This window comes from Hippocampus comes, unplaced genomic scaffold, assembly GCF_001891065.2.
Source record: "Hippocampus comes isolate QL1 unplaced genomic scaffold, H_comes_QL1_v1.1 scaffold283, whole genome shotgun sequence".
Lineage (NCBI taxonomy): Eukaryota > Metazoa > Chordata > Actinopteri > Syngnathiformes > Syngnathidae > Hippocampus > Hippocampus comes.
In genome coordinates, this window is record NW_017806234.1 from 589,908 (window position 1) to 614,065 (window position 24,158).

Genomic DNA, 24,158 nt, shown 5'->3' on the forward strand with positions numbered 1-24,158 from the left:
TATATATATATAAATAAACATTTTGAATTTTGCTTCATTTGCCCTTAGATCCATTTGCCTCATTCAACAACAAAAGACTGACATCATGGACATTTTTGGGGGCGCCCCTCGTGTTTTGGGTTACCCACGGCCTGTTTTAGTACAATGTGGCGCTGACGCCACTCTCAGATGCCAAATCGGAGGAGACCCTCGTCCTGATGTGATCTGGGAGCGCAAAAACATCCCGATCGTCACTGAAGGACGGTACAAGCTCTCAGAGGAGGGAAAGTTCTACCTGCTGAGCATCCATGGGGTAAGCGAGACGGATGCAGGGCAATACATCTGCAAAGCCAGAAACAATGTTGGGGAAACCTATGCAGCAGCATCCCTCAAAGTGGAGGGAAATGACCAGCAACTGGAAGTGAACGGTGTCGAGCAGCACATCACAGAAAATGAGCATATGAATGGAACCAGCACATTGCAGAATGGAGACCATATAGAAGAGAATGGTGACCAGACGGAAGGGAATGGAGCACACAAATTTGACCCAGAGGTTGACTTCACATCCGATGACAAACCCAAGTTTCTTCTCATGCCCCGATCGTTGCGAGTGGACAGAGGAGAGGATGCTGCCTTCTCATGTAAGGTCTGGGGCAGGCCTTTGCCAGAGGTAGTATGGGAAAAAGATGGCAAGAAACTGAATGACATCTTTGAGAGTGCCCACTTCTGCATCAGCATTCAAGACGGAGGATGGTTCCATCTCAAGATTAACAGAACACGCATGCCTGACAAGGGTGTCTACACCTGCAAAGCCATGAACTGCAATGGCGAGGCCCTGGCTGGTGCTGTGCTCCTTGTTGAACCTGTGCCCGAGCGAGAGGATGGCAGAAAGTCCAACCGGCGGTCGTCAAAACACATAGAAGAGGAGCTCAGTTTGTCAAGGCTCAGGGAGAAGTCGCCGATCAGTACGTCAAAGGTCAAGAAGTATGTAGTGGCAGAGGGGAAACATGCAAAGTTCCGCTGCTTTGTCACAGGGAAGCCAAAGCCAGACATCATCTGGAAGAAGGACAGTGTGCCCCTCAAGCCAGGAAGGCGCCACCTTATATTTGAGGACAGGGAAGGTTATTACACACTGAAAGTTCTGTACTGTAAAGTTCAGGACACAGGACTATATGCGTGTGAAGCATCCAATGCCCTTGGGGATACTCTCAGTGCAGTTCACCTGTCAGTCAAAGGTAAGATCCAACTTATTCAACACTACCAAACTATTTTTTGTGTGCAGTGTCCTGCTTATTTATCCACACATCTTTTATGCCACTTGTACTATTCAGGAGGAAAGCTAGAGCCTCCCAGATGCCTTTGGGTGAGAAATGGGATACACCCATGAATAATCAGATATCAGGCACCAGGCTCACATTTACACAGACACCTGTGGGCAATTGCACTTCTTGAAATGAACTTACATAGAATGCTCTGGACTGTCGGAACAAAGGAAGCGTCAGTACCCAGCGAGAACTCCTGTTAGGACAGGGAGAACAGTCACACATTGACAAGCCACAAGAGCCACGAGATTCAAATCTACATCCAAAGACAAATGTCTTGTGGCACATTTTAATCCATTTCATTACCACTTAATATATTCAAGGTCACAGGTGGTTATGTAAATCCCAGTTTAATTTGGGAGGAGGCATTGCACTCACAAGATGAATATATAGGCCTCCTGCTTGCATTCTTCTCCTCCTCCTCGTACGTGTGTGGGTTTTCTCCAGATATTCCCACTTCATCCCACATTCTAAAATCATTCCCATTTGGTTCATAGAAGACTAAATTGCCAATAGGTACGAATATGAGTGTGATTGATTGCCAACCATGCAGTCCAAGGTGTAAACCCCACCTCTTGCCCAAAGTCAACTGAGATAGCTGGAGGGAAGGGAGATGGAGAGGCCTCCTTATTGAAGAGAGAAGAGGACACTAAATACATGATATAGATTCCCAAATGTGGCTTTAAAGAGTGAAACAAATCATGGCCCTCTCTTTGCTCTTAAGGCACCCATGTGCGATTTAAGCATCCGTTAAAAGATTTGGAGGTAAGGGAGCGGAATGTTGCCGTTCTGGAATGCGAGGTACCCGATGAGTCAGTCCTGGCCACATGGTACCATGAGGATCAAAGGTTGATGCCCAGCAGCAAATATAGGATTGAGCAGCAAGGCACCAGGCGAAGACTAACCATCCAAGATGTGGAAGTGGATGATGATGGAGTATATCTCTGTGAGATGCCAGATGGGGCAAAGAGCATAGCGGAGCTGTCGGTCAAAGGTATTCGCCACCAGGTCATCTTTTATCTTTGCGAGCCTTATTCATATGAAGGTGAGTGGCCGTAAGAATATTCACACTAACTCTTACTCTTTCAGGTAAAATCGTGCGTAAACTTCCACGAAAGGTGGAAGTGTATGAAGGCGAGAATGCTGCATTCTGTGTGGAAGTGGAGGACGAAGACATGGAGATCCTTTGGTTCAAAAATGGGCTAAAGCTGCATGAGACACACCAGACAATTCTCAAGTCTTTTGGGAAAACGCACGTTCTGGTCTTTGTCAACGTGGCCCATCAGGACTCCGGGGTGGTGACTTTTGTGACGGGAAGATCGAAAACCTCGTCACGTCTTAAAGTTAGAGGTATGCTGTCGTTCTTTGTTTTCAGGATTTCTTTCTGTCATTTGTCTGTCATGTCATTTCGTCTTTTATTTATGTTTTTTAATGCAGTGACCTAGACCTTTCAAAATATGTACATGCATACTGTATGTATGATTGCCAATTCACATCTTACATTAGATGATCCTAATTACTGCACTACTTACTGGTCACTTTATTTTGCATAACTGCTGTCATACTAGAGTGGCTCAAACTACCGGCGACACATTCCTATAAGGAGGTTTTACATACTTGGCCAGTAAAGCTGATTCAGATTAAAGAACGAGTGCATGCTCTATAAATCCCAGATGTTTATAACAAGCAAAAATAGTCAAATCTTAGCAAATTGCATTCCATTTTTGATGCAGGATCAGAAGCTATCTGTAGTTTAGTCGGGACTTCATTCAGATTTCCCAAATAAAATGTAACGTGAAATACCATTGAACCCATCCAGAAAATTATGTTAATGTTGTCCGACTGGGGAAACTAACAGGAGGAAGTGTTGGTAGTCACTGACTTTGCAGGTGACCAATGGCAGAGATCTTCAATGTCAGAGTGCTTTTATATTTTGATCGAAAGAAAAGAGCTGAAATCATTTTTCTGGTAGAATTACTAATGCTTTTCTTGAAGCCGCAAGACACCGACCACCAATTTGTCCACTTGGAGTCAAAATGGATTTGGATGGCCCAAATGGCGCCCTGCTCTCTTGGGTTGCTGCGCCGGACAACCAGACGACTCGCTCTATCTTTGTGGTGGAGAGTCAGGAAGTGGGGTCACAAGAGTGGAAGAAATGCTTTACTTCGGAGAACGCCACCTCAACGGAGATCCGCAGTGACAGTGTACCACACGAGGGAGACTACCGCTTTAGAATCTGCTGCATCAACAAGTACGGCCGCAGTGGCCATGTCGAGTTTCCAAAAGTTGTCCATATGGGTAAGTTATATTCTACACTGTCGTTTCAAGAATACAGCCACTGACAAAATATAACGTGTGAAATTTGGATCCCAATTGTGAGGTTTCTCACTTTTTTCAGTTCCAGGAATAAAGATTTGCAGTCACCTTCAGGACCTGGAGGTGACAGAGGGAGAGGATGCTCTCTTTTCCATCGTGTTGTCAGCCTCAGTAGTTGGTACCTGGTTTTTGAACAGTGCTCAGCTGCAAGACGGCGGACGATACACAATAAAACAGTCCAAAACACAACATATGTTGGTTATCCATGAAACTCTCGCTGCAGAGGACGTGGCAGAGATCACGTTTATCGCCAATGGGGTGCGAAATTCAGCAGTTCTCAAGGTTAAACGTACGTGAAGCAATCTCTTGTTTGTTGTTGTCAAACTGAGCCTCAGATGAGTTCATAATGTTGAGTATGCAGCCTACTTGTGTCTTTGCAGCCGCAGTCATGAAATTCAGCCCTGTGCTGGAATCTGACAGGACCAAGAAGGTGGAGACCGGTGACATCATTGTGCTCTACTGCGAAGTATCCCACCCTTCAGCCCAAGTATGCTGGTTCAAAGACGGTGAGGAGCTGCAGGTGAGCGATGCCCTAAACATCCAATCAGATGGGATCATGAGGAGAATTGTGATTCAGTCAGCGGAGAAACATCACACTGGAGTTTATACATGTCAGACATCGGGGGACATGATCACATTCATGGTCGAAGTTGCAGGTAAAGTGCCTGAACAAATTCTATACTTGTACAATACCTTGTATTATGTATGCTAGTCTATATGTATGTATGCTAGATATTCATTCAAATTTTAAATGTGCCGTCATTATCATTGCTGCTAGCCGGTCGGTGCGTTCACATTTTAAAAGAAGGTCAAATTAAAGTTGACCTGTAAAGGTTCTACTGCATTTTCGGTTAATTCTCAAAGATGAAATGTGCTTTGCAACATCGAACGCATTTATGCCCTTTTCGGACAATCACTTTGGAGATACAGTTGCCAGAGAATCAGTAAAACATCTCTCCATCATTGTTTCAGGTCCTTCAGTGGAGTTCATTCCAGCCCCGGAGGAAGACCTTCATAAAAGCAGCATGGAACTTGACCCTGTGGTGCTGCTCTGCCATGTCTCCAGAGAGGATGCTCAAGTTCTGTGGTAAGAGAGTAGACAAGAGGAATTTATCTGGTGCACGTTTTTATGCAATGTTCTCACTTTTGTTGCTTAATGAAGTTGGTTGTTTCTGATTTTATTTCAAAATGTGTATCTGGTATGGTCTGGTCCAGGTACAAGGATGGTTGTGAAATCAAACCCAATGACAACATCACTCTGCAGGCAGAGGGAACACTTCGGAGGTTGATTATCCGTTCTGCCGAAACCTCCGATGCCGGCAACTACATCTGCCAAGCGGAAAACAACAGGATGGAGTTCACCGTTAATGTTAGAGGTGGGTTGCAATGAAACAAGTAGTGCAACAGCAAAAGAAAAAGCTCTTTTTTAAACAACTACAAATCAAGCCCCGCAATTGCTCCACAGAACCCCCGGTGATCATTGTAGAGCCGAAAGATGATGTCATGATGGAACGTTACATTTCGGAGGACATTCACATGCAGTGTGAGTTGTCTCGCTCAGCCGGGAAAGTCCAATGGTTCAAGAATGGAGAAGAGGTGGAGGAGAGCGGCAATATCCAGCTGACCAAAGAGGGTCCCTACAGACGCTTGACCATTCTCCACAGTACGGTGGAGGATGGGGGGGAGTATGTCTGCGAAACAAATGGGGACTCTGTATTCTTTCAATTGATTGTCACAGGTAAAACCGAAATTGGATTTCACAATGAACACACATACAGTGTGTTTGATATGCAGGCTTCAATCATATTTCCTTTATGCACCAGAGCCTCCCATACAAATTATTTCCCCCACTGAATCTGAGCTGAAACTCACTCACCTGGCTTCCACCAAGCTAGAGCTCAACTGTCAGATCTCACATTCTGATGCTCATGTCACGTGGTACAAAGACAGCTTAGAGGTGGAAGAGTGTCCAAACCTCATTCTGGAAGTGGATGGAGCAAAACGCCGGCTGGTTATACCTGTGGCCTCTGTGAAGGACGCAGGAGAGTATGTATGTGATACTGAACATGACTCTGTTGCCTTCATAGTGACTGTTACCGGTAAGAATTAAGGTGGATGTTTTACTTGAAGATACTCATGTAAAATGTTAATTAATGGTTTTTCATTCATTTAGAGCCACCAGTGGCGCTTTCCTGCCCTGAAAACACACCGAGGACGCTGGAGTGTTTTGCAGGGAAGTCAATCGTACTGGAAGTCAAGGCCTCTCGCCTCAATGCAGATGTGAAGTGGCTGCGAAACGGCCAAGAAATAGAGGGGAGCAACTTTGTGGCCATCACGGAGAATGGCTTACTACGTCGTCTTGAAATCCTCTCGCCTTCTCCAATGGATTCTGGCACATACACCTGTGATGCTATAGATGACAGACTTGACTTCCAGGTTAACATTTTAGGTAAGGCTGCTAACCAGTTGTGCATATCTGGGTTTGTTTTGGCCATTGTAACTTATTTATTGTTTTATGTGTAATTCTGCAACTTTAGAGCCCCCAGTGAATATCTTAAGGAAGTCTGAGATTCACACAAATCTCAAGGTATTACCTTCTGATGACATTGTGCTAGAATGTGAGCTGTCCAGAGATAATGCTAAAACCAAATGGTACAAAGATGGCTGTCGTATTGAGTGTGACGGTAGATTCTGTGAGGAGGAAGAAGGCGCGTTTCGCTCACTTGTCATTCTCAACGCTGAGCTTGGAGACTCTGGAGAATACTTTCTGGATGCTGGAGACGATAACATCGGATTCCAGGTTACGGTGCAAGGTAGCATTTACTGTACAGCAGCAAATCAATGCTTCACATTTGAAAAACCAATTTTAAGTTATTGTCTGCGTCAGAGTCTCCGGTGACTATTGTGGGCAACTCTAAAGATGCTGACTTCCAGGAGATGACAACGGGCGATGACCTAATACTGGCTTGTGAGTTGTCCCGTGCAAATGCTCCAGTCCAATGGTACTGCAATGACAAGCTGCTTGTCAGTGATTCCCGCATCCATATAGAATGCTGCGGGACTCTGAGGAAAATCATCATTTCAAATGTTCAACCTTCGGATTCCGGAAAGTACACGTGTGATGCAGTAGACGACAAGATGATCAGTGTTGTTCAGGTTCAAGGTACAGCCATCCCCTCAAGTATCATTCGGTGCATACAGTACAGGGAACTGACGTAACTTTTTTTTTTTTTGGTATTCTTAAAGAGCCTCCGGTGACATTCCTGAAGAAGGAAGATGGCATTGTTGTGACTGGTTATGAGGCAGAAAGTGTGACCTTGACAAGCTTTGTGTCCAAAGAGAGTGCTCTGGTGCACTGGCTCAAAGACTGGACCCCCATCGAAGATGAGCGCTTCCAGGCACTAATGGAAGGCCACAGGCGTAACCTCACCATTGCACCTTTGAGGCGCTCGGATGCTGGCGAGTACACCTGTGATGTCAAGACTGACCAAATTCACTTCAGCTTGCTGGTAAAAGGTACAAACTGTTTTTGACATCTGATTATTCATGTGGAATCCGAGATTAAAATATACTGTATATGTTTGGGTTATCTCTGTATTGCAGGAATGAGAATTAAGTTTGTAAAGCCAATGCAAGACACTGTAGCCCATGCTGATGGAATGGTGACTCTCCGCTGCGAAGTGTGCAAGCCCAAAGCAGATGTACTGTGGTTGAAAAATGGCGTGGAAGTGGTTCCGAACAGGAGGTTTTCCATTCGAGCAGATGGAGTCGAGAGATGTTTGACTATACATCGTTTGACACGAGAGGATTCTGGAGAGTACGCCTGCGAATCCAAAGATGACCGCACAGCGGCGAGACTTGTAGTAAAGAGTAAGCATGCCTAGATGATTCCATTGTACCTGAAACGTGATTCATACACATTGTTTTGTCACTTCAGTGCCTCGGGTGGTTGAGTTTCTTACTGAGCTTCAGAACACCACCGTGCTGGAAGGAGAGGATGCTACCTTCAAGTGTGTGGTTTCGCCCGAGGATGTCCAGTTGGTTTGGTTCATGGACAACGAGGTGATCAATCTCAGTGACCGTATCCAGGTTACACAGAATGGCTTGTGCCACACCTTAGTGATGAGGAGGTGCCACATGTTGGACTGTTCCAAAATCAGAGCTGAAGCTGAAGGGACAATGAGCAAAGCAAATCTCAGAGTGCAAGGTAGGTGTATTGGAAGTAAAATGTGTGCATAAACTACTTTTTTCCCCCAAAAATATCAAAATGGAGTGCATTAACTTGATGTCGCCTTTCTCCTTCGTGTTCAGAGGCTCACGTTATGTTTACAAAGAAAATGGAGGCTGTCATGGCAGAGGAGTTTGGTGATGCCACCCTGGAGACGGAGATTAGCCTTGAGACAGGCGAGGTGCAGTGGATGAGACAGGGGCTGGTCATCCAGGCCGGGCCACGATATTCACTCAACCAAAATGGATGTCAACGCAGTTTGACCATACACAATCTAAATCTGTCGGATCGCGGAACCTACCGTTGTGAGACTCTGCACGACAGGACCCAGGTCAAGCTAAATGTAGAGCGTAAGTGGTCAAGCGATACGCTGTCAGGCTCGAGGAGCATTATAAGAAATTCTTGAAATTGTTTTTTCTAATTCAACCTTGTCATCCAATGTAGCCCGCAAAATCTCCATTCGTAAAGGCCTGATTGACCAGGAAATCTTAGAACGTGAGACGGCATCTTTTGAGGTGGAGTTGTCCCACATTGACGTAGAGGGCATTTGGCAGAAGGACGGCATTCGGGTGAAGCCAAACAACCAGTTTAGGGTAAGCACCAATGGGCGTGTCCATGGCCTCACCCTTTCCAGTCTCACCCTGGAGGACACAGGTACCATTGTCTTCTCAGCCGAAGGGGTGCGCACGACTGCCAGGCTCACAGTCAAAGGTAACAGTGGATTTTTTTGTTTTGTTTTGTTTCCACTGTTTCCTGTATAATTATTTACAAATGATAACATTAACAGAGACACCAGTTACCACACTAAAAGCTCTGGTTGATGTCCGCGTGGAAGAAGAATTTCCTGCCACTCTGGAGTGCGAATTCTCTCGACAAAATATCGAAGTCAGATGGTTCAAGGTAAAATGATTGGCATCTTGAATACAGAATGAACCTTAAAATGGACAAAATATGAGAACTAAACGTGTCTATCTTCAACAATAAACCAGAATGGGACTGAACTGAAGCCAGGCAAGAACTGTCGGATCTATTCCATGGGGCGAAAGAAGTTCTGTCAGATTCTGCAGTGCTCTCTGGCAGACTCTGGCATCTACACTTGTGATGTGGGGGAAAGCAGCACTTCTTGTTCTTTGGAGGTTTATGGTGATGAAAACACAAAAATTGCTTACATATACTGCATGTTCATTCGGATCGCTTTCTCCGATTCAACCCTGTTTCCTGAACTTATAGCGCACGAGCTGACGATTCTGCAAGACCTAGAGGACCTTTACATCCAGGAGGACCAGAACGCAGTCTTCATGTGTGAGGTTTCCCTAGGCAACGTGAGCGGAGACTGGTATAAGGACGGCCACAAGATTCGTCCCACCAGCACTATCAAGACTCGCACGGAAGGTCATTTTGCAACACGTTATCACTGAAAATTATGATAATTCCTTCTTGCAATCATTTGTTCAGTCTATATCCCAGGTGACATATGGTGGGATGTGGCATACACCGTAAACTGATCAAATACAAAAACGACCAAAGAAAACACTGTTCAGGGTTGCCTATCCCAGCTGACAATGACACTTAACTCAACTTATAGACAGTGACTGACTGGTAGAATGTCCCAATTACGATGTGACTTTGAGCAATTGTGACTGGCACATTGCGTGGAATCTGTCACATGCAAATTCTGACATAACGAACACTAATATCGCCAGACGTAAGGCAATGACACGTACATTCTTTTATTTCAGGAACTAAACACTTCCTGCTGATGTGCAATGTCAAAGCTGAGGATGCTGGAGAAATACGATTTGTTAGCAGAGACGTTGAATCTTCGGCTTACCTTGAAGTAGAAGGTACAATGGCTGTGACGGTCCTCTGTGTGGTGTGGGAGATCAATATCTTGAAAATTTTTCATCTCACTTCAGAACTCCCAGTGTCAATTGTCAAACCATTGCGGGACAGGACAGCTTTGGAGAAACACCGTGTCATCCTGGAGTGCACCACATCTTCAGCTAGCTGTAGTGCTACCTGGTACCGGGGCAAGGAGAGGCTTGTGCCCTCTGATCGAATGGCTCTCCTCGTCGATGGTTGCTGTCATAAACTCGTGATCCAGCAGGTAGCAGTTGAGGACGAGGGCACATACAGTATTGAAGTTGGGGAGCATACCTCCCAAGCCAAACTCTTGGTGGAAGGTAGGAACAGTTAACGTGTTAATTCCATTAATGTTACTGCAATATTTATTGATATTTTTTGGTCAGTAATAAGAAACAACAATATATTCAGCCCAGGAGCTTGTGATCCTGCAAGAGCTGGAGGATGTGGAGGCAACAGAGAATGAACCGGCGGTTTTCCAGTGCAAAGTCTCTGTTGCTATCAGCAGAACCCCAGTTTGGACGCTCAACGGTGAGAATATTCAGCCTGGCCCCTCCGTACGCCTGGAGAACCACGGCACTGTGCACAAACTCACACTGAAGCACACTAGTATGGACATGAGTGGCGTGGTGAAGTTCAATGTTGGTAAAGCGAAGAGCAGCGCCATTCTCACTGTGAGAGCATGCAAATGATCTGAAACTGGAAAGCAGCCTCTATTTACGATTTTCATTGCACTTTTTTTTTTAAAACAGTGATACTCATTTTCCTGCTCAATTTACTCTGTTCAACAGAGGTGGAAATATGTCCTACATGATCAATTCATAAATTTCACGCCTTAATCTTCAACTTTCAAACAAGACCCAAGTTACTATGGGGAAAAAAATTGAGTCCCCATTAGATTTCAAGGAATTTGGGTCAAGGCATTACTTGGTTAACCCAAGCAAGTGATACAATCTTGTTTACGCAAAAAACGTACACAGATTAACCACTTGCACTCATCTAGCTGTAAACCTACTAACAGACCAACAATGCCAAAACAGTCTCTCTATTGTCTATTAGTTTATTGTCGAATTAAACCCATACCTGACAAAAAGCTATGAACAGCTAGCTAGCTGTTATTTGTCTAGCTCTGTGAATAAATTGCCAAGAAGCTTACCTGTCATTGTGGTTTTATTGTGAAGTCTGAGCTGTCTTTTTTTTGAATTGCAAAACTTGCCAGTCGCCATTCTCTTTTTCCCCAAACTTAATCACTGAATTCAAATTACCTAAAGGTGACCTGTTTTCTCAGTTTCATCATTTGACATGAGCAAGCTAAACCATGATTGGTCATTACCAGTGGACAGCAAGTGGCAAAGTGGCCACCGCCTGAGATGGATAAAAACTGGGATTTTCCTGTTTAATTCATATTCCACAAAAGCAAGAATAATCAGAATGCCGTGTTTAGACTAGTGGGGGTGCACAGAACATATACTAAAGAAACATGAAACTAAAACGTCCTGTATAAGGAACCTCGAGGACTGGGGTTGGACACCCGTGTCTAATTCTGAACCTGGGACCCCTCCACCGTGAGGCAGATGAGCAATCGATTAACTCTTAAAACCCATCTACATATGTATGATTATTCAAATATAATTTTTTGATCCTCCAGGTGTGTCACCCATCACTCAACAGATAAACAAACTCAAGATGACAAACAACATTGTTCATTTAGCATTTATGGGAAAAGGGCATTGTTACATAGTTCGTGTATAACATGGCATGATAAAATAGGTCAAACATTAGATTACAACTATTAAATCATGAGTACAGTAACATGGATGTTGTATATATTAATGACATTTGTTTGCTTCCTGGCTGTGCAAAACGTGAACAAATCTACTGAACGCGTGAGGTACAGTAGTGGCCCTGTAGTGACACTTTTGCTTTAAAGGCAAAGCCCTATAAATAAAAGCCACCTGGTGTGAGCACACCAAACAAACATTTTACTGTTATGTGCCTAGAACAGTATGATTTATTTTAGTAACTTGCTGGTGTTTCTTCGCCAAATTTGGCTCCATGTTCAATCTCACTGAAAAGGTTAATTCGAATAGCCAACAGCCATAAACGTGACAACGAAATGCATCAGATGACACCTCACGAGCCAGAGACAAAAGGAATCATAATTTTTTTTTTTCATTTGGTTTTGTTTGTTTGTTTTTTTTTTTTTTAAAGAATGGAGTTTGATTGACAGGAACTTCAAAAGCATACAGAAATACTGTAAAATATGTTTGTCATCCCTGCTTTCGCTGAGGAGCGGTACTGCAAAAAGGACAATCCAGTCATTCAGCTGCGGCTGTTTGATTTTGTCATTTGCATACATGGGGGAGTCGAAACAATCCAAGAGGCTTGTTGGATCCAACACAGCTCCTTTAAACTCACCGAACATGTCAAATGTCACCTGGTTGGTCTCTCACAACGCCACCGTGAAACGATGCACTTGGACTCCGACGGACAGACGAGACAACTGTGGCATAATTGTAGCTGCACTGACAGATCTCAAAACAATCAGACAGATGACAGTATTGACCAAGAAATCGTTCGGTGTCGATTGTAGCTTTAAATACAGACATCGTAACACACTTTTTACCCCCTGCATGAGATTGTTTCCAGCCTATGTGTACCGTTTCGGAATACAAAGGAAAAAAAAGTCACTGTACTTAGACAAAAATGAAAAAAAGCCATGCGGTCACATTCTGCTCCTCCAATGCTGCACTGAAGAGTTCAAGTTTCACTTTCAAAAGGTGGAAGCGAGCCTGTCAAATACGAATCAATTTGCAGAAAATGTGACCTGGGTGACTTGGAAATGTACACCCACAAATCAGATGCTTTTGAGGGATGTGGCAGGTTTGTCTTGTCTTTGTGGCAAGGCTAAAATCATAAAGTTTTAAAAGGCACCTTCGGGAGGCCAGCTAAGGTTCAGTGAAAAGTGAACTGATGAAATCTCAGCAGTCCAGAGAGTTCAATGCTGACAACAGAGGAAAGGGTCCTTAACCATTTGCTCATCCATTGACATGCGATCACCACTTCCGAGGGAGTGAGGAAATGGAGCATTAATGTAGAGCAATTTTCTGGATGACCCGGGGGTAGCAGCATTAACACTACCGTAGACTCCTCACTTGGGGTAGGCTGGAAAGAGCCTGCGTTTGGGTTGGCAGTGGAAGCTGCAGTCTTGCATGCGTGTGTGTGTGTGTGTGTGTGTGTGTGTGTGTGCGCGCGTGTGTGTGTGTGCGCGCGCGTGCGCGCGCAGGCACAACAGATTAGCATGCCATTCTGTCCAAATTCTGTTAGCTTGTGGCCCCCCCTTGGTGCTTAAGGACAGAATAGACATTATCCACTTTGCTTAGCCGCTCGAAGAAGGGAATGAGGTCCAGAAGCTCAGTGTCAGACATGTCGTCGAACCAAGAGGCCACGGGCACCTGCGAGTGACCAAACAAACTGTCAGTGTATGAAGCGCCACCACGAATATCCATCCATCCGTTTTCGAATCCGCTTCGGGTCGCGGGCGAGCAGGAGCCTATCCCAACTGTCTTCGGGCAGTAGGGGAGGTACACCCTGAACTGGTTGCCAGCCAATCGCAGGTCACACAGAGACGAACAACCATTCACGCTCACATTCTCACCTAGGGACAATTTAGACTGTTCCATTAACCTGCCATGCATGTTTTTGGAATGTGGGAGGAAGCCAGAGTACCCGGAGAAAGCTCACACAGGCACGGGAAGAACAGGCTAACTCCACACAAGAAGGCCAGAATCGAACCCTGCACCTCTGCACTGTGAGGTGGACGTGCTATCCAGTCAATCACTGTGCCGCCCCATCAAGAATAGGTTTTTGTTCAACATCAAATATTCACTCTCATTTTTATTCTAATTTTCATTTTGCACGAAGGATAATATCACCCATTATACAACTCTGTCCCAATACATGCAATTTATCCAGAGTTGATGCTTAAAAAACATTATTCCAAACTCTTCATCCTTTTGGAAAATGTTATTCGAATTGTCAAAGCCTTTCCTTTAGTCTCCCCAAGAAAGTCAACATCACTAAGCATAACTCCATCCATCTTTTTTGTTGCTGTAATTGCCTCTTGTTTCAAGTTGATCTGTACTTTTCGATTTGTAATGTCATGTAGTCAATAATAACATTTTTTTTTTTTTTAATGGACAAATGCCGTCCAAACAAAATTACTCACAGCGTTGTCAGGATGGAAGATGTAAGAGGCAGGAGAGTTGTCGACTATGATGACCTTGTTAAGGTCCCGGCCAAGGCGACTGAGGTCCTTGACATAATTTCCTCTGTGGAAGACGCAGGACTCCCGGAAGAGGCGGCAGCGGAAGGCTCCCCACTTGTCCAGGAGGTCGGAGACAGGGTCGGCATACTATGTCGGCAATAAAGGCAATGGAGAAAATTAACGGTGAATTTTTTATTTGCTTATTTATTTTTTTAACTGTCCTGTTCAGCTGCTTGGTTACGCAGGAAAAATGGATGTGTCTTTTTATACCGAACAGTGAAGTTTTGTAAAATCCCTGGTAGTTTTTATTGTGATCGTAGAACAAGGTTTGAGAGGTGGCTGACAGAGAAAAGGGAACAAGGGGAGGGGGGGGGAGAGCGAGAGAGAGACCCCCCACCTCCAACAAAATAGCAGAATAAAACAGTGTGTGATTAATATGTGATGTAGGAGTCGGGTTCAATCTACATTATAAGCGTAAGAATGGGACAGTCCAGGCTAAGGGGCCAAACAGTGCAAATGCTTTGTGATAGTGGGGGGAGTGCTGAGGCAGGTATGGTGAATTGTAAACAAACAGACATGGACAGACACCTCACCTTGGCTAAACTGGCGGTGAACAGGACACACTCGAACATTTCTCCCATCCTTTTCAGGAACTCATCCACATGAGGCCGCTTCAGGACATACACCTAAAAATCATGGACACTGTTAAACCGGAATGAATTTTAGAAGCTATGTTTGTATGCATCGAAAGCCATGTAAAAGTGAAAGGTCATTAACCATTTACACCAGAAGCACCCAAACTACAGCCTGGGGGACATTTGCAGCCCACCATCCATTTCTTTTAGTAGCCTTCAGCATACGGTAGAAATAAAAATTGACTGGGCCCATGCCATTTGCCTACACCGGAGGTCGGCAACACGCGGCTCGAGAGTCGCATGCGGCTCTTTAGCGCCCCCCAGTGGCTCCTTAGAGCTTTTTAAAAAATGTTTGAAAACGGAAAAACATGGGAGGGATATATATATTTTTTTGTTTTAATATGGTTTCTCTCAGAGGACAAACATGACACAAACATTATTAACGTTTTCCGATGCTGTGAAAATGTGTCGAATAAATATAAAATGTCAGCATTTCGTCAACCAATACTTGCATCACAGCCTGCAACACACGTTTCTATTAGCAGGGCGGGATGGCAGTCAGGGGGCCGTTGTTTAAAAAAAAAAACAAAAAAAAAAAAACGCTGCCTTTCATGTACAATTCACTGAGGGTACTTGCTAAGAATGGGAATTTGAGCGGCCAAGAGAAGCATTTTTAAACGGTACATGTGAGCTATGATAGGTAGCACGCTCCGAAAGTGCGTCCCGTGCCTCGTTCATCTTAGAGGCCGTTACGGCTGTTGCTCATTACGGCATGCGTGTGTAAGTGTGTGCGTATACGCGCGTGTGCGGTAACGGGTCAATAGCGGGAGGTTGGTGGTTCGAAAAGTAGATCTTCCGGCAAAAAGGTTTGGGCAACCCTCCTCTACAGGATGAACTGCAGGGGGAAAAAAAAAACGTTTCATCATGAATGCTCGTTGTGTATTTGTAGCTAACTTAGTCATGTTGATAGTCGGCTAATATAGCTCATATAGATACATACATCATGTGTTGCCTTCATTATAAGGCTTATTTTTTGCGGCTCCAGACATATTTGTTTTTTGTTTATTTTGGTCCAATATGGCTCTTTTAACATCTTGTGTTGCCGACCCCTGGCCTACACTGTACTACTGTACTTATTTTCAACACTGGGGGGCAAGGCAGGAGAAGAGAACAAACGTTTGCTTGTTTTCTCCCAATTATACTTCACTAAAATAGTAAAAAAAAAAAAAAAAAAAATTGCTAACTTATGATAAATAAGGGCAATTGCTTTATAGTAGTAAAAGAAAAAGAACATGAATCGAGATTTGCTCTTCAGGGCAATTTAGAGAGTGCAGCCCATTAATGCATTCACAAGATGGACGGCAAATAGAACCAATCAGCATCAGTGCAGCGGCAAAGCTCACGTGGCAGCCCGGAGTCATATCTCAATACATATTTTAGTAAGAATCAAATTTTAGAATAAATATTAGATTTTTACACTCAAGTGTCAATTAATTCCATTACTTTCATACCTGACCAAGCCAACAACATGGCTGAGAAGTCATTGTTTATCGCAACGACTACAGTCAGTCATGGTTTCATGAAATAAAATGCACACATATCCACTAACTTTGTCAACATGATAATCATGATACAAGCGGGATAAGACCTAAATAGAAAGCAAGGTTTAGAGATTTTTGTGTCATTGTGCCTTTGATTGATGATTTGAATGAATGGGCCATTCATCGCAGTATACAAAACGGTGTCAACTCTGAATGGCTGTTAGCTCGCAAATGCAAATCAGTGCATGAGATAGAAGTAGAATATAAACTATGCGACGGCACATAAAATGACATTGTCTAGTAAATCAAGCTCAGCAAAACATTGCTTGTAGGTTAAACTGACTTTACGATTGTGCTGAACAAAGTTCTGGATTTATATTTCATGAAATGCTGACTATGGACAGTATGAGAAATCATGACTTCTCAGTTAGAGGCAATTGCGAGCATGTGTGGGTGCGCGCATGTGTACAATTGCTTGTATAAGCTTTCGTGCATGCGTACACGTGCATGCGGGTTGGTGTAAGGCAAAAATGCCAGGGCCAACTTTTAATGCCAGTCCAGCCGTGTTTCCTTCACTTCTTCTCTTTATTAATAAAACAACATGCAGTTGCTTTGCTCAACTTTAATGGATTGGTTTGAGTGTTTTAAAGACATCAAAGGTGAAGAATGTCAAAGCGGCCCTTGCCTCCTCCTGTTTTATGTACGCGGCCCTTGAAAGAAAACGTTTGGACACCCCTGATGGTCGCTATCATTCTGGTGAGCTGGATATGCACAAAGCTAAATATCAATGTGTAATTCACAGACGTGCGCAAAATCTGGGACTCATTCCTCCATGTTTTTGTTTTTCTCTCTGTGGCATTGGCGGCTAAGGGCCACGTTCCTGAGCCAAGTCATCCGGAATAGGCTGTGTTTGTCTGAACAAACCTATCCTGGATTACTTGAATCGGGCCCGGGCTACTGGCATGTCTTCTGTTCCAAGTGGCAGTCTCCAGGTCCCAGCCGGCAGCATTGAAGAAGAATTTAACGAATAATAGAAGAGCGGGGTGTGACGCTACCTGGTGTACAGTTCCATCTATTTCCACAGGAATGATGAAATCGGCATTGTTCACAGGCTGTATGAAGAAAGTAAAGAGCGTTAGAGGAGGATGGCATCAGGAGGAAACAAGACATTTGGAGTGTGATGTGTTTGGTTTGTTGTTGTTTTTTAAGGAGTTTGTTTATGTAAGTCGATAGTCCCCCAAACTTTATTGGGCCAAAGCATATTTTTATATTGGCATAATCTCAGGCAACATCACCAGACATAAATGTCACCAAACGTATACTGCCCATCATTATGTGCCACTAGCAAATATAGATGAACAAAGATACAGTTTTTTTTGGAAAATACATCAATAATAATGTCTTAAAAATAGATCATCATCACTCCAAGGTGCTGCCAAATTGTGGTTGGAACCACTGGGTAAGACTGCACTGCCCATCACCAAACACAAAGGAAGCCAGAGGCTGTGTTTTTGGGTTTCTCAGCGAAGACGAACATTATGAAGGGTTGTAAAGAGGTGAAAAATTTCCAACAGATTTTGGAAAAGTTTCAGGTTTGTTTACATGGGACTTCAAATCCTTGGGAAATTTTGGATATACCTATTGAAGATTGGGAGTTTTCCATGCAAATCATTGGGAAAAAAAACACATCCATGAAAGACGGATTGTGCTCTTTCATTGCTGAAAAAAAAAAAAAAATAAAAGAAATCACTTTACTTGAGTAGTTATGAGCCTAAGCTTGCCCATACTTCAATGAATTTTGGCGAGCAAAATAATGGGGGGGAGGAGGAGTTTAAAAATAAATAAATAAATCCAAACTAAGATGTGGTCATTCACAAACCACTGCCCCATCATATTTGCATTCAATCTCTTGTTGTAGTCCGGATTTTGCTAAAATGGATTTTCCCCAATATTTTTTCGAACCTGCACGTCTCTAAAATTCCACAGAGGCTTTCCAACATTAGAAAATTCACAGAATTTTGCAACCCTATTGCGATAACATATAATGATGTTTGTAGAAAAGTGCTTGTACCTTAAACGAACTGTGAACGAGTGTCTCATCCAAGTCGATAACCACGCAGACCTTTGCGGCGTCTTTGGACTTGGCTGGAGGCAGTAGCGGCTTCACCTGGATCTGAAATGGCCACAACACCTCTCAGGAGACCGGTCGGACATTTCAACCCAAAGGGAGCAGGAGGAGCTCGGACTCACCTTGGAGACGGTGCCGTTCTCCTCAACTAGCAGGGGGGCGTTGTTGTTGACCGGCGGGGGCTCAGGCTGGTCCCGGCAGAGGCAGCAGGAGAAGATGGAAAATAAGCCACCGCTGCGGGGCTTCTTGGTGGACAGCGAGGGCGTGGAACCTGCACAGGAAGATTCGGTGCTCAGCAAATATAAAACGAACAGACCTGATGACGAAGAAAAAAAAAAAAAAAAAAAAACGAGCTGCGGAAAAACACAACCTATCCAGAATGTCTGAGTTTTGAGCTTCTTGATCACTTTTCCTAACTTATTGTTCTGGTCCTATTTGTGACCCCAAACACCCCCAGCCCTAAACATGGCCACTCTCTGTTGAGCTGGACGTGAGCGTGTTAGCAACAAACCAAAGTCTTTCATTCCCACTGCCTCTGCTTGTGCATTCAAAGGCCAACTGACCCTCTGCTGGCCTCAGCAGCACCGCACAAAACAGGAAGAGGAAGCAGGCGGGTATTGACGCAGGAAGCAGCTTGTTAGAGCAGAGCTTGTAGTGGCCGTGAAGTAGTCCAGGCTGTTACTTCTTTAATCTTAGACCTTTTTTTTTAAAAATATCTCCTTATTATTATTAGCTCAAATGAACAATTTGCACTTTTTATACTGAGGTAATTACGAACAGTCCAAAAAATGAGTTCAAGAGAAACTTTCTCATGCTGGTTTTCTATATTTTGTGGTAAAAAATGTTCTGATGTCAACCATTTCTATTTTCTAGGCCATGAGTGCCCAACAAATCGATCGTTGTCGACCGATTGTCCGCGCACTGGTCCCAAGTCGACCGCAAGTGTTGTAGGAAGAAATGGAGAGGAAAAAATATACATGGTTGTGTGTGTGTGTGTGTGTGTGTGTGTGTGTGTGTGTGTTATTAATGTTATCATTATTAATAGTATTTTGTGGTAGTTTACACTGCACCCTAAGTATCCTATCAGTTTCGCGTTCACAAAAAAATACAAATAAAAAATAAAAAGCGTAAACAAAAATTGTGTGTGTGTGTGTGTGTGTGTGTGCATATGCGCGCACGCGTGCATTTTTGTATGTGTGCGTGCACGTGGGGTAATGGGTCGATCGCAGGATGTTGGCTGCTTGACAATGCTACAAATCCCAGCACCGGTGAGATCAGCATTTAAATTTGTATTTAAAATAGTTATTTCATACCATCGAATCGCGGCTTGGAATTAAAGTGGATTTACATGGGACAGGAGAGGAGAGCCAATCTCTTCTTCGTCAATGGATGCTACAGCTTCTTGTTTGCTTTTAAACTTAGCTTGTAACCGACGTGTGCACATTTTCAGCATGATGTCTTTGAACCACTGGTGAAAAGGACACTTTGATTCGCTCCTCTTTCATCTATAACTGCTTCAAACAACAAAGTCTATGTAGGAAAAGTGGTTACGACTGTACGACTGTCTGTGTCTTATGTGTTGTGTTGTATTATTTTGTCATTTTATCTTAACTGTTCTTTTGATGGTGGCGTGGGCACCCGCAGCGGCTCCTCTTGTTGGCTGTTATACAGATATAGAATCAAAGTATCGAGACAACACAAGTGCAACTCATCTCAGAAAATGATCATTGACATTACAAAAAAATAATTGTTTCAGTTAAACATTTGGGTGACATAAGAGGTCACGTTGCCTGTATAACATCTGCCGCCTTCATTGGAAGGCTACTCATCACTGTTTTATGTCAAAATAACGGTTGTAACTAAGGTCAGATGCTCGAGAGTGCTTTGAATTTGCAGGTTTAGCTCGATGGACACCCCGCCCCCCCTGGCCCCCTCCCAGAAGGCATGGATAATGACCGATAAGCTACCTGATTATTCAGTAACCTGCACTGATACTCTCTGCAATCGACTGCCGTGTACAGTGTACAGAGCGCTGATTGCCCTGTCATTTATTCACACACTATTCCTTACATCAGGGTTGTGGAACGTGTTTTTAGCGCGTGCCACTGCATAGCAAGGGTTTTACGTACGTATAATCAAGCCAGATTGAAACACTATGATGAATAAAAATACCAATGTTTGCTACGTCCCTATGTTTTGAATTCTAGGTTTGTTTTGGTTCCTGTATGGTACAGCAAGGGAACAACATGCAAAATCAACTGCTTATCTTTGGTGTTAACAGGGAGAGATTTCATGGCATTTAAAATGAATAACAGCAGTTGAAGTCATTTCTTTAAAGGAGAGTGGAAAATCTATAGTTTGCCTTCTTTTTTTTAAATTGAGGATGCAGAAAAGTACAACATTAACAGTTAAAAAGGGTTAAGCATGAGGCTCGCTATGACATCTACCAGCCAGAAGCTGAGTCGCACTGTCTTGGTTTGCAATCTAGAGCGTAAGGCTAGTTCAGGCACTCGCATGCTCCACTTGGGTTTCTCTGCACCCACCACCTGGTAGGGTGCAGGACGGCCTAGGGACAATGGCATGTACAGCGCTGGTTGCTAAGAGATGAAAAAGAAAGTAGCCGGGTGCTTTTTCCCGCCATTTCCGATGTGAGCAGGTGCATGAAGACCCATCGAGGTGCACTTCAGGCTGAGCAAGTCACTGTGCCTGCTCAATGGATTGACCCCACCTCACATGAAGCCAGCCTGCACTTATGGATGGCGCACTGCACTGTGCTAAGTGCAGTGTGAAAGGGTCCAATATTTCCCTCTCCCTTCTATGATATTAGGACTGCAACTATCAATGTTTTTACAATTGATTATCGCACTGATTATTCCATCAACTGAGTCACTGGATCAAAACGAGCTCAGGGTAGCGGCAGGCTGTTAGCTGGCTAACCGCTACCTAGTCTGCATGTTGAGTACGTCGAGCATTTATATGTTCTTTCCTCCTGGAAAGGTACATAACTGACCCCTCCCCGCATTTGATTGGTAACATTGGCATGGGCAGCCTTTCGAGTTGGGGGGTCACAGTTCAAGTCCAGCTTTAGACACAATGGCAAAAAAATTGGCAACTAGTTGTTGGACAAATTCTGGTCTGTTATCTGGCTACTGTTGAGGGGCCCTTGGGCAAGGCACCCCCTGAGCTCCAGAGACGCAGGACTGTTTGCACTTTCACTCATAACTCTCTCAGATCCCTGCGCATGACCGCCTCTCTGTGCGATGTTCAACACCAAAACAAACAGCAGAGTCTAAGTTATGAGTACAAATAAAAATAAAATGACGTGGTGCCGGCCTTTGGCGTGTTTCCGATAAGACAATGGAGAAGCAAAGAATCTTTGCGGTGGGTGTCTTCTCTCCACTTTTTGTTTATTCCAAACTTGTAAGACTCGGCTGCTGTGGCGTCACTTCCGCTGCACAAACTCAAGGCCTGCAGCCATGAACAGAAAAATGCGTCAAAGTGACACTTTCACCTCTTGCAATTCGCTTACGGTCTTCTATGGTGGTCAAACTCTGTCATAACTATCACGTACAATCGAGGCTCATTCGTTAGATGTTGCGATTGGCGGTGGAATGCAATCCTTAAACTTTCCGAACGCAATACTTTCGGAAGAAATAAAAGCACTCACCCGTGTCCCCTCTGTCCGTTGCTTTATTTCCCTCTTCATCCCGGCTGACCTGCGTGATGACCGAGGACGGGTTGGCCATAACGTCCAACTGTGCTCACGCGTCAAACTTGAAGTTTCGTGCGCCGACCGTGCGCCGCATGAACGTCGAGCGGAGGTTGGCCACTCGCCGCCTACAGCTCCTCCATTCCACGCTTATCGGCCGGCCGCTGGAGTGGCTGCTTGGAAAGCCCGAACTTGCAGTACATTTGTCACTAAGTTGGCAACTTTGATTCAATATGGTGCTCAGGCGCCCCTCGCAGTTTCAAGATCCAAACACGGAGGTTTCAAGGCGTCCCATTCCACTTAAAGTGGCGCAGGAAAAGTGAGGGAATGTTCGGAGCGAGCCGCAGCCTCTGCTGGCTTGCACAACTTTGTCGACGATCCCTTAAAAGTTGCTCGCAGAAAACTTAAGTCAAAACTTTTCCGATTCCATTTTCGTGAATATGAAGCAGATCGCATGCGTAACTCAGTGTCGTTCTCATCCTAAATGTCCGGAAAATTGACAAGCAACAAAGAAGTTAACATTGACACTGGTCGGGTGCTTCCGTGTAAGAAGTTATTCAAAAGTTTTCGACGAAAACGTGGAAGAATCTTAGCAGTGGTTTACGCTCATGGAGCGGATTTTCCGGTGATAAACTCGACGACTACCGAAGGATGCAGGCAGGACGGACACGCCGACAGACAGACTGTGGCGTCTTTTCGTGGGAGTTGCCGTTCAGTAACGCCTCAGTTCGGGCCCCCTTGAAACTGACTAGGTTCAGACAAGGGAGCGTCGAAAAAGTTCAGGCTCTGGGTTCGGTGGCTCTGCTTGAAAAAATTGGATAGGCAAAAACTTTTCTTCTGGTCTGTAAAACGTGATTGACACGTGTTATTACTTATCCTCTGATCTGCTCGTCGCAAGTAGGGAACTGAAGCTATATAATTGGATTCTCATAAAAATGTTGCTAAAATTGTGGAAACACTGAAAATGTGACACACTTTCAGTCAAAAGTGCTGCACATATCACCATAAACCAACAACTACCAATTAAAATACAAACACAATAAAAACTATTTGAAGAAAACAGTTATGTAAATAAAAACACACTAACAAGACATTAAAACAGCACCAACTATGAGATAAAACGTTAAAAAAAGGAACTAAACCCAAATTGTCAAAACTTCCTACAATATTGAATATGTGCTTATCTTCTTCACCAGTTGCTGTTTACCTAAATCTACTTCACTCTATTTATTGAGAAAAAAAAGTCTACTTGCTTGCGAGGATGTAATAACCGTTGTTGTGATATCTTCTATCCATCCATCCATCCATCCATTTTTCAATCCGCTTTTCCTCACGAGAGTTGCGGGTGCAGGGAACAATTATAAAACAAGAAAATCTATTATTCCAAATAAAAGTGTAAGTAGTAACAGAAACGTAATATACACAAATTTTTAATCCCTGCAGCAGCTTTATAATTATTCATGTTTCACTTTTCTCTACAGTAAAGGAGGCTGTCACGTTTGTTCTAACTTTTCAGATTAGAATGATATCATGAATTTACACGTCATATGTAGATTATTTCAAATTTATTAACTTAATTATAGAAGCATTATTATTTTCCTATCAAATCTAAAGTGCAACTACCACTGTGATAAATTTAGAAATGTAGCCTACAGTAACTAACACTGTCACTCAAGAGTTAATTCAACGCAGTTGACGTGCTGTGCTTAACGAATGCTGATTTCGCGTCATATACCTTGCGCCTTTTCACTTTTTTCATGACCTGTATTTGTATTTGTTTCAATTCATTCCTCTTTCCCTTTCACTTAAAATTAAGCGTTAATACTAACAAGTCATTTGAATATAATAACATTGAATGGTAATTTCTATTCGATTTTTGGCGCCCCCTACAGTCCACGATGTTCTATGCATCTTCCTATTTCGCCAAATGGGCGAGCCCGCCCTGAGCACTACAAAAGAATCACGACACCTGCCAAGTTTACGCAATGCTGGTCATTTTATAAAGATATGTTCACTCGTTTATGCTTAAGTATATAAGTTTTCGAAATATATATGTATTTTGTACACATTTTTCCACGTCTTCTTTTCCTGTACATATACAGTTTATGAG

At 43.7% G+C, this 24,158-nt stretch overlaps 2 protein-coding genes across 2 annotated transcripts in view; one reads left to right on the top strand and one right to left on the bottom strand.

Annotated features, from left to right (window-relative positions):
* obsl1a (obscurin like cytoskeletal adaptor 1a) overlaps positions 1 to 10,928 on the top strand; it is an 11,660-nt gene extending 732 nt beyond the window's left edge. Inside the window, exons 2-25 of the mRNA XM_019856567.1 lie at positions 49 to 1,214; positions 2,026 to 2,295; positions 2,391 to 2,651; positions 3,297 to 3,599; positions 3,700 to 3,966; positions 4,058 to 4,333; positions 4,650 to 4,764; positions 4,893 to 5,053; positions 5,143 to 5,415; positions 5,501 to 5,776; positions 5,851 to 6,126; positions 6,215 to 6,490; positions 6,565 to 6,840; positions 6,924 to 7,193; positions 7,281 to 7,547; positions 7,615 to 7,884; positions 7,989 to 8,255; positions 8,350 to 8,616; positions 8,693 to 8,805; positions 8,895 to 9,048; positions 9,136 to 9,297; positions 9,645 to 9,749; positions 9,822 to 10,088; positions 10,180 to 10,928. Coding sequence (XP_019712126.1) covers positions 86 to 1,214; positions 2,026 to 2,295; positions 2,391 to 2,651; positions 3,297 to 3,599; positions 3,700 to 3,966; positions 4,058 to 4,333; positions 4,650 to 4,764; positions 4,893 to 5,053; positions 5,143 to 5,415; positions 5,501 to 5,776; positions 5,851 to 6,126; positions 6,215 to 6,490; positions 6,565 to 6,840; positions 6,924 to 7,193; positions 7,281 to 7,547; positions 7,615 to 7,884; positions 7,989 to 8,255; positions 8,350 to 8,616; positions 8,693 to 8,805; positions 8,895 to 9,048; positions 9,136 to 9,297; positions 9,645 to 9,749; positions 9,822 to 10,088; positions 10,180 to 10,460 — 6,582 coding nt within the window. The 5' untranslated portion in view covers positions 49 to 85 and the 3' untranslated portion in view covers positions 10,461 to 10,928. The remainder of the gene's footprint in view (positions 1 to 48; positions 1,215 to 2,025; positions 2,296 to 2,390; positions 2,652 to 3,296; positions 3,600 to 3,699; positions 3,967 to 4,057; positions 4,334 to 4,649; positions 4,765 to 4,892; positions 5,054 to 5,142; positions 5,416 to 5,500; positions 5,777 to 5,850; positions 6,127 to 6,214; positions 6,491 to 6,564; positions 6,841 to 6,923; positions 7,194 to 7,280; positions 7,548 to 7,614; positions 7,885 to 7,988; positions 8,256 to 8,349; positions 8,617 to 8,692; positions 8,806 to 8,894; positions 9,049 to 9,135; positions 9,298 to 9,644; positions 9,750 to 9,821; positions 10,089 to 10,179) is intronic.
* Positions 10,929 to 11,466: 538 nt separating this feature from the next.
* ctdsp1 (CTD (carboxy-terminal domain, RNA polymerase II, polypeptide A) small phosphatase 1) lies at positions 11,467 to 22,783 on the bottom strand. Its single transcript, XM_019856569.1, has 7 exons — positions 22,007 to 22,783; positions 18,462 to 18,610; positions 18,283 to 18,384; positions 17,267 to 17,323; positions 14,629 to 14,721; positions 13,997 to 14,182; positions 11,467 to 13,223 (listed from the first exon to the last, which is right to left on the bottom strand). The coding sequence occupies exons 1-7, from the start codon at positions 22,083 to 22,085 to the stop codon at positions 13,092 to 13,094; spliced, it is 798 nt and encodes a 265-aa protein (XP_019712128.1). The 5' UTR covers positions 22,086 to 22,783; the 3' UTR covers positions 11,467 to 13,091.
* Between the last annotated feature and the right edge of the window lie 1,375 nt (positions 22,784 to 24,158).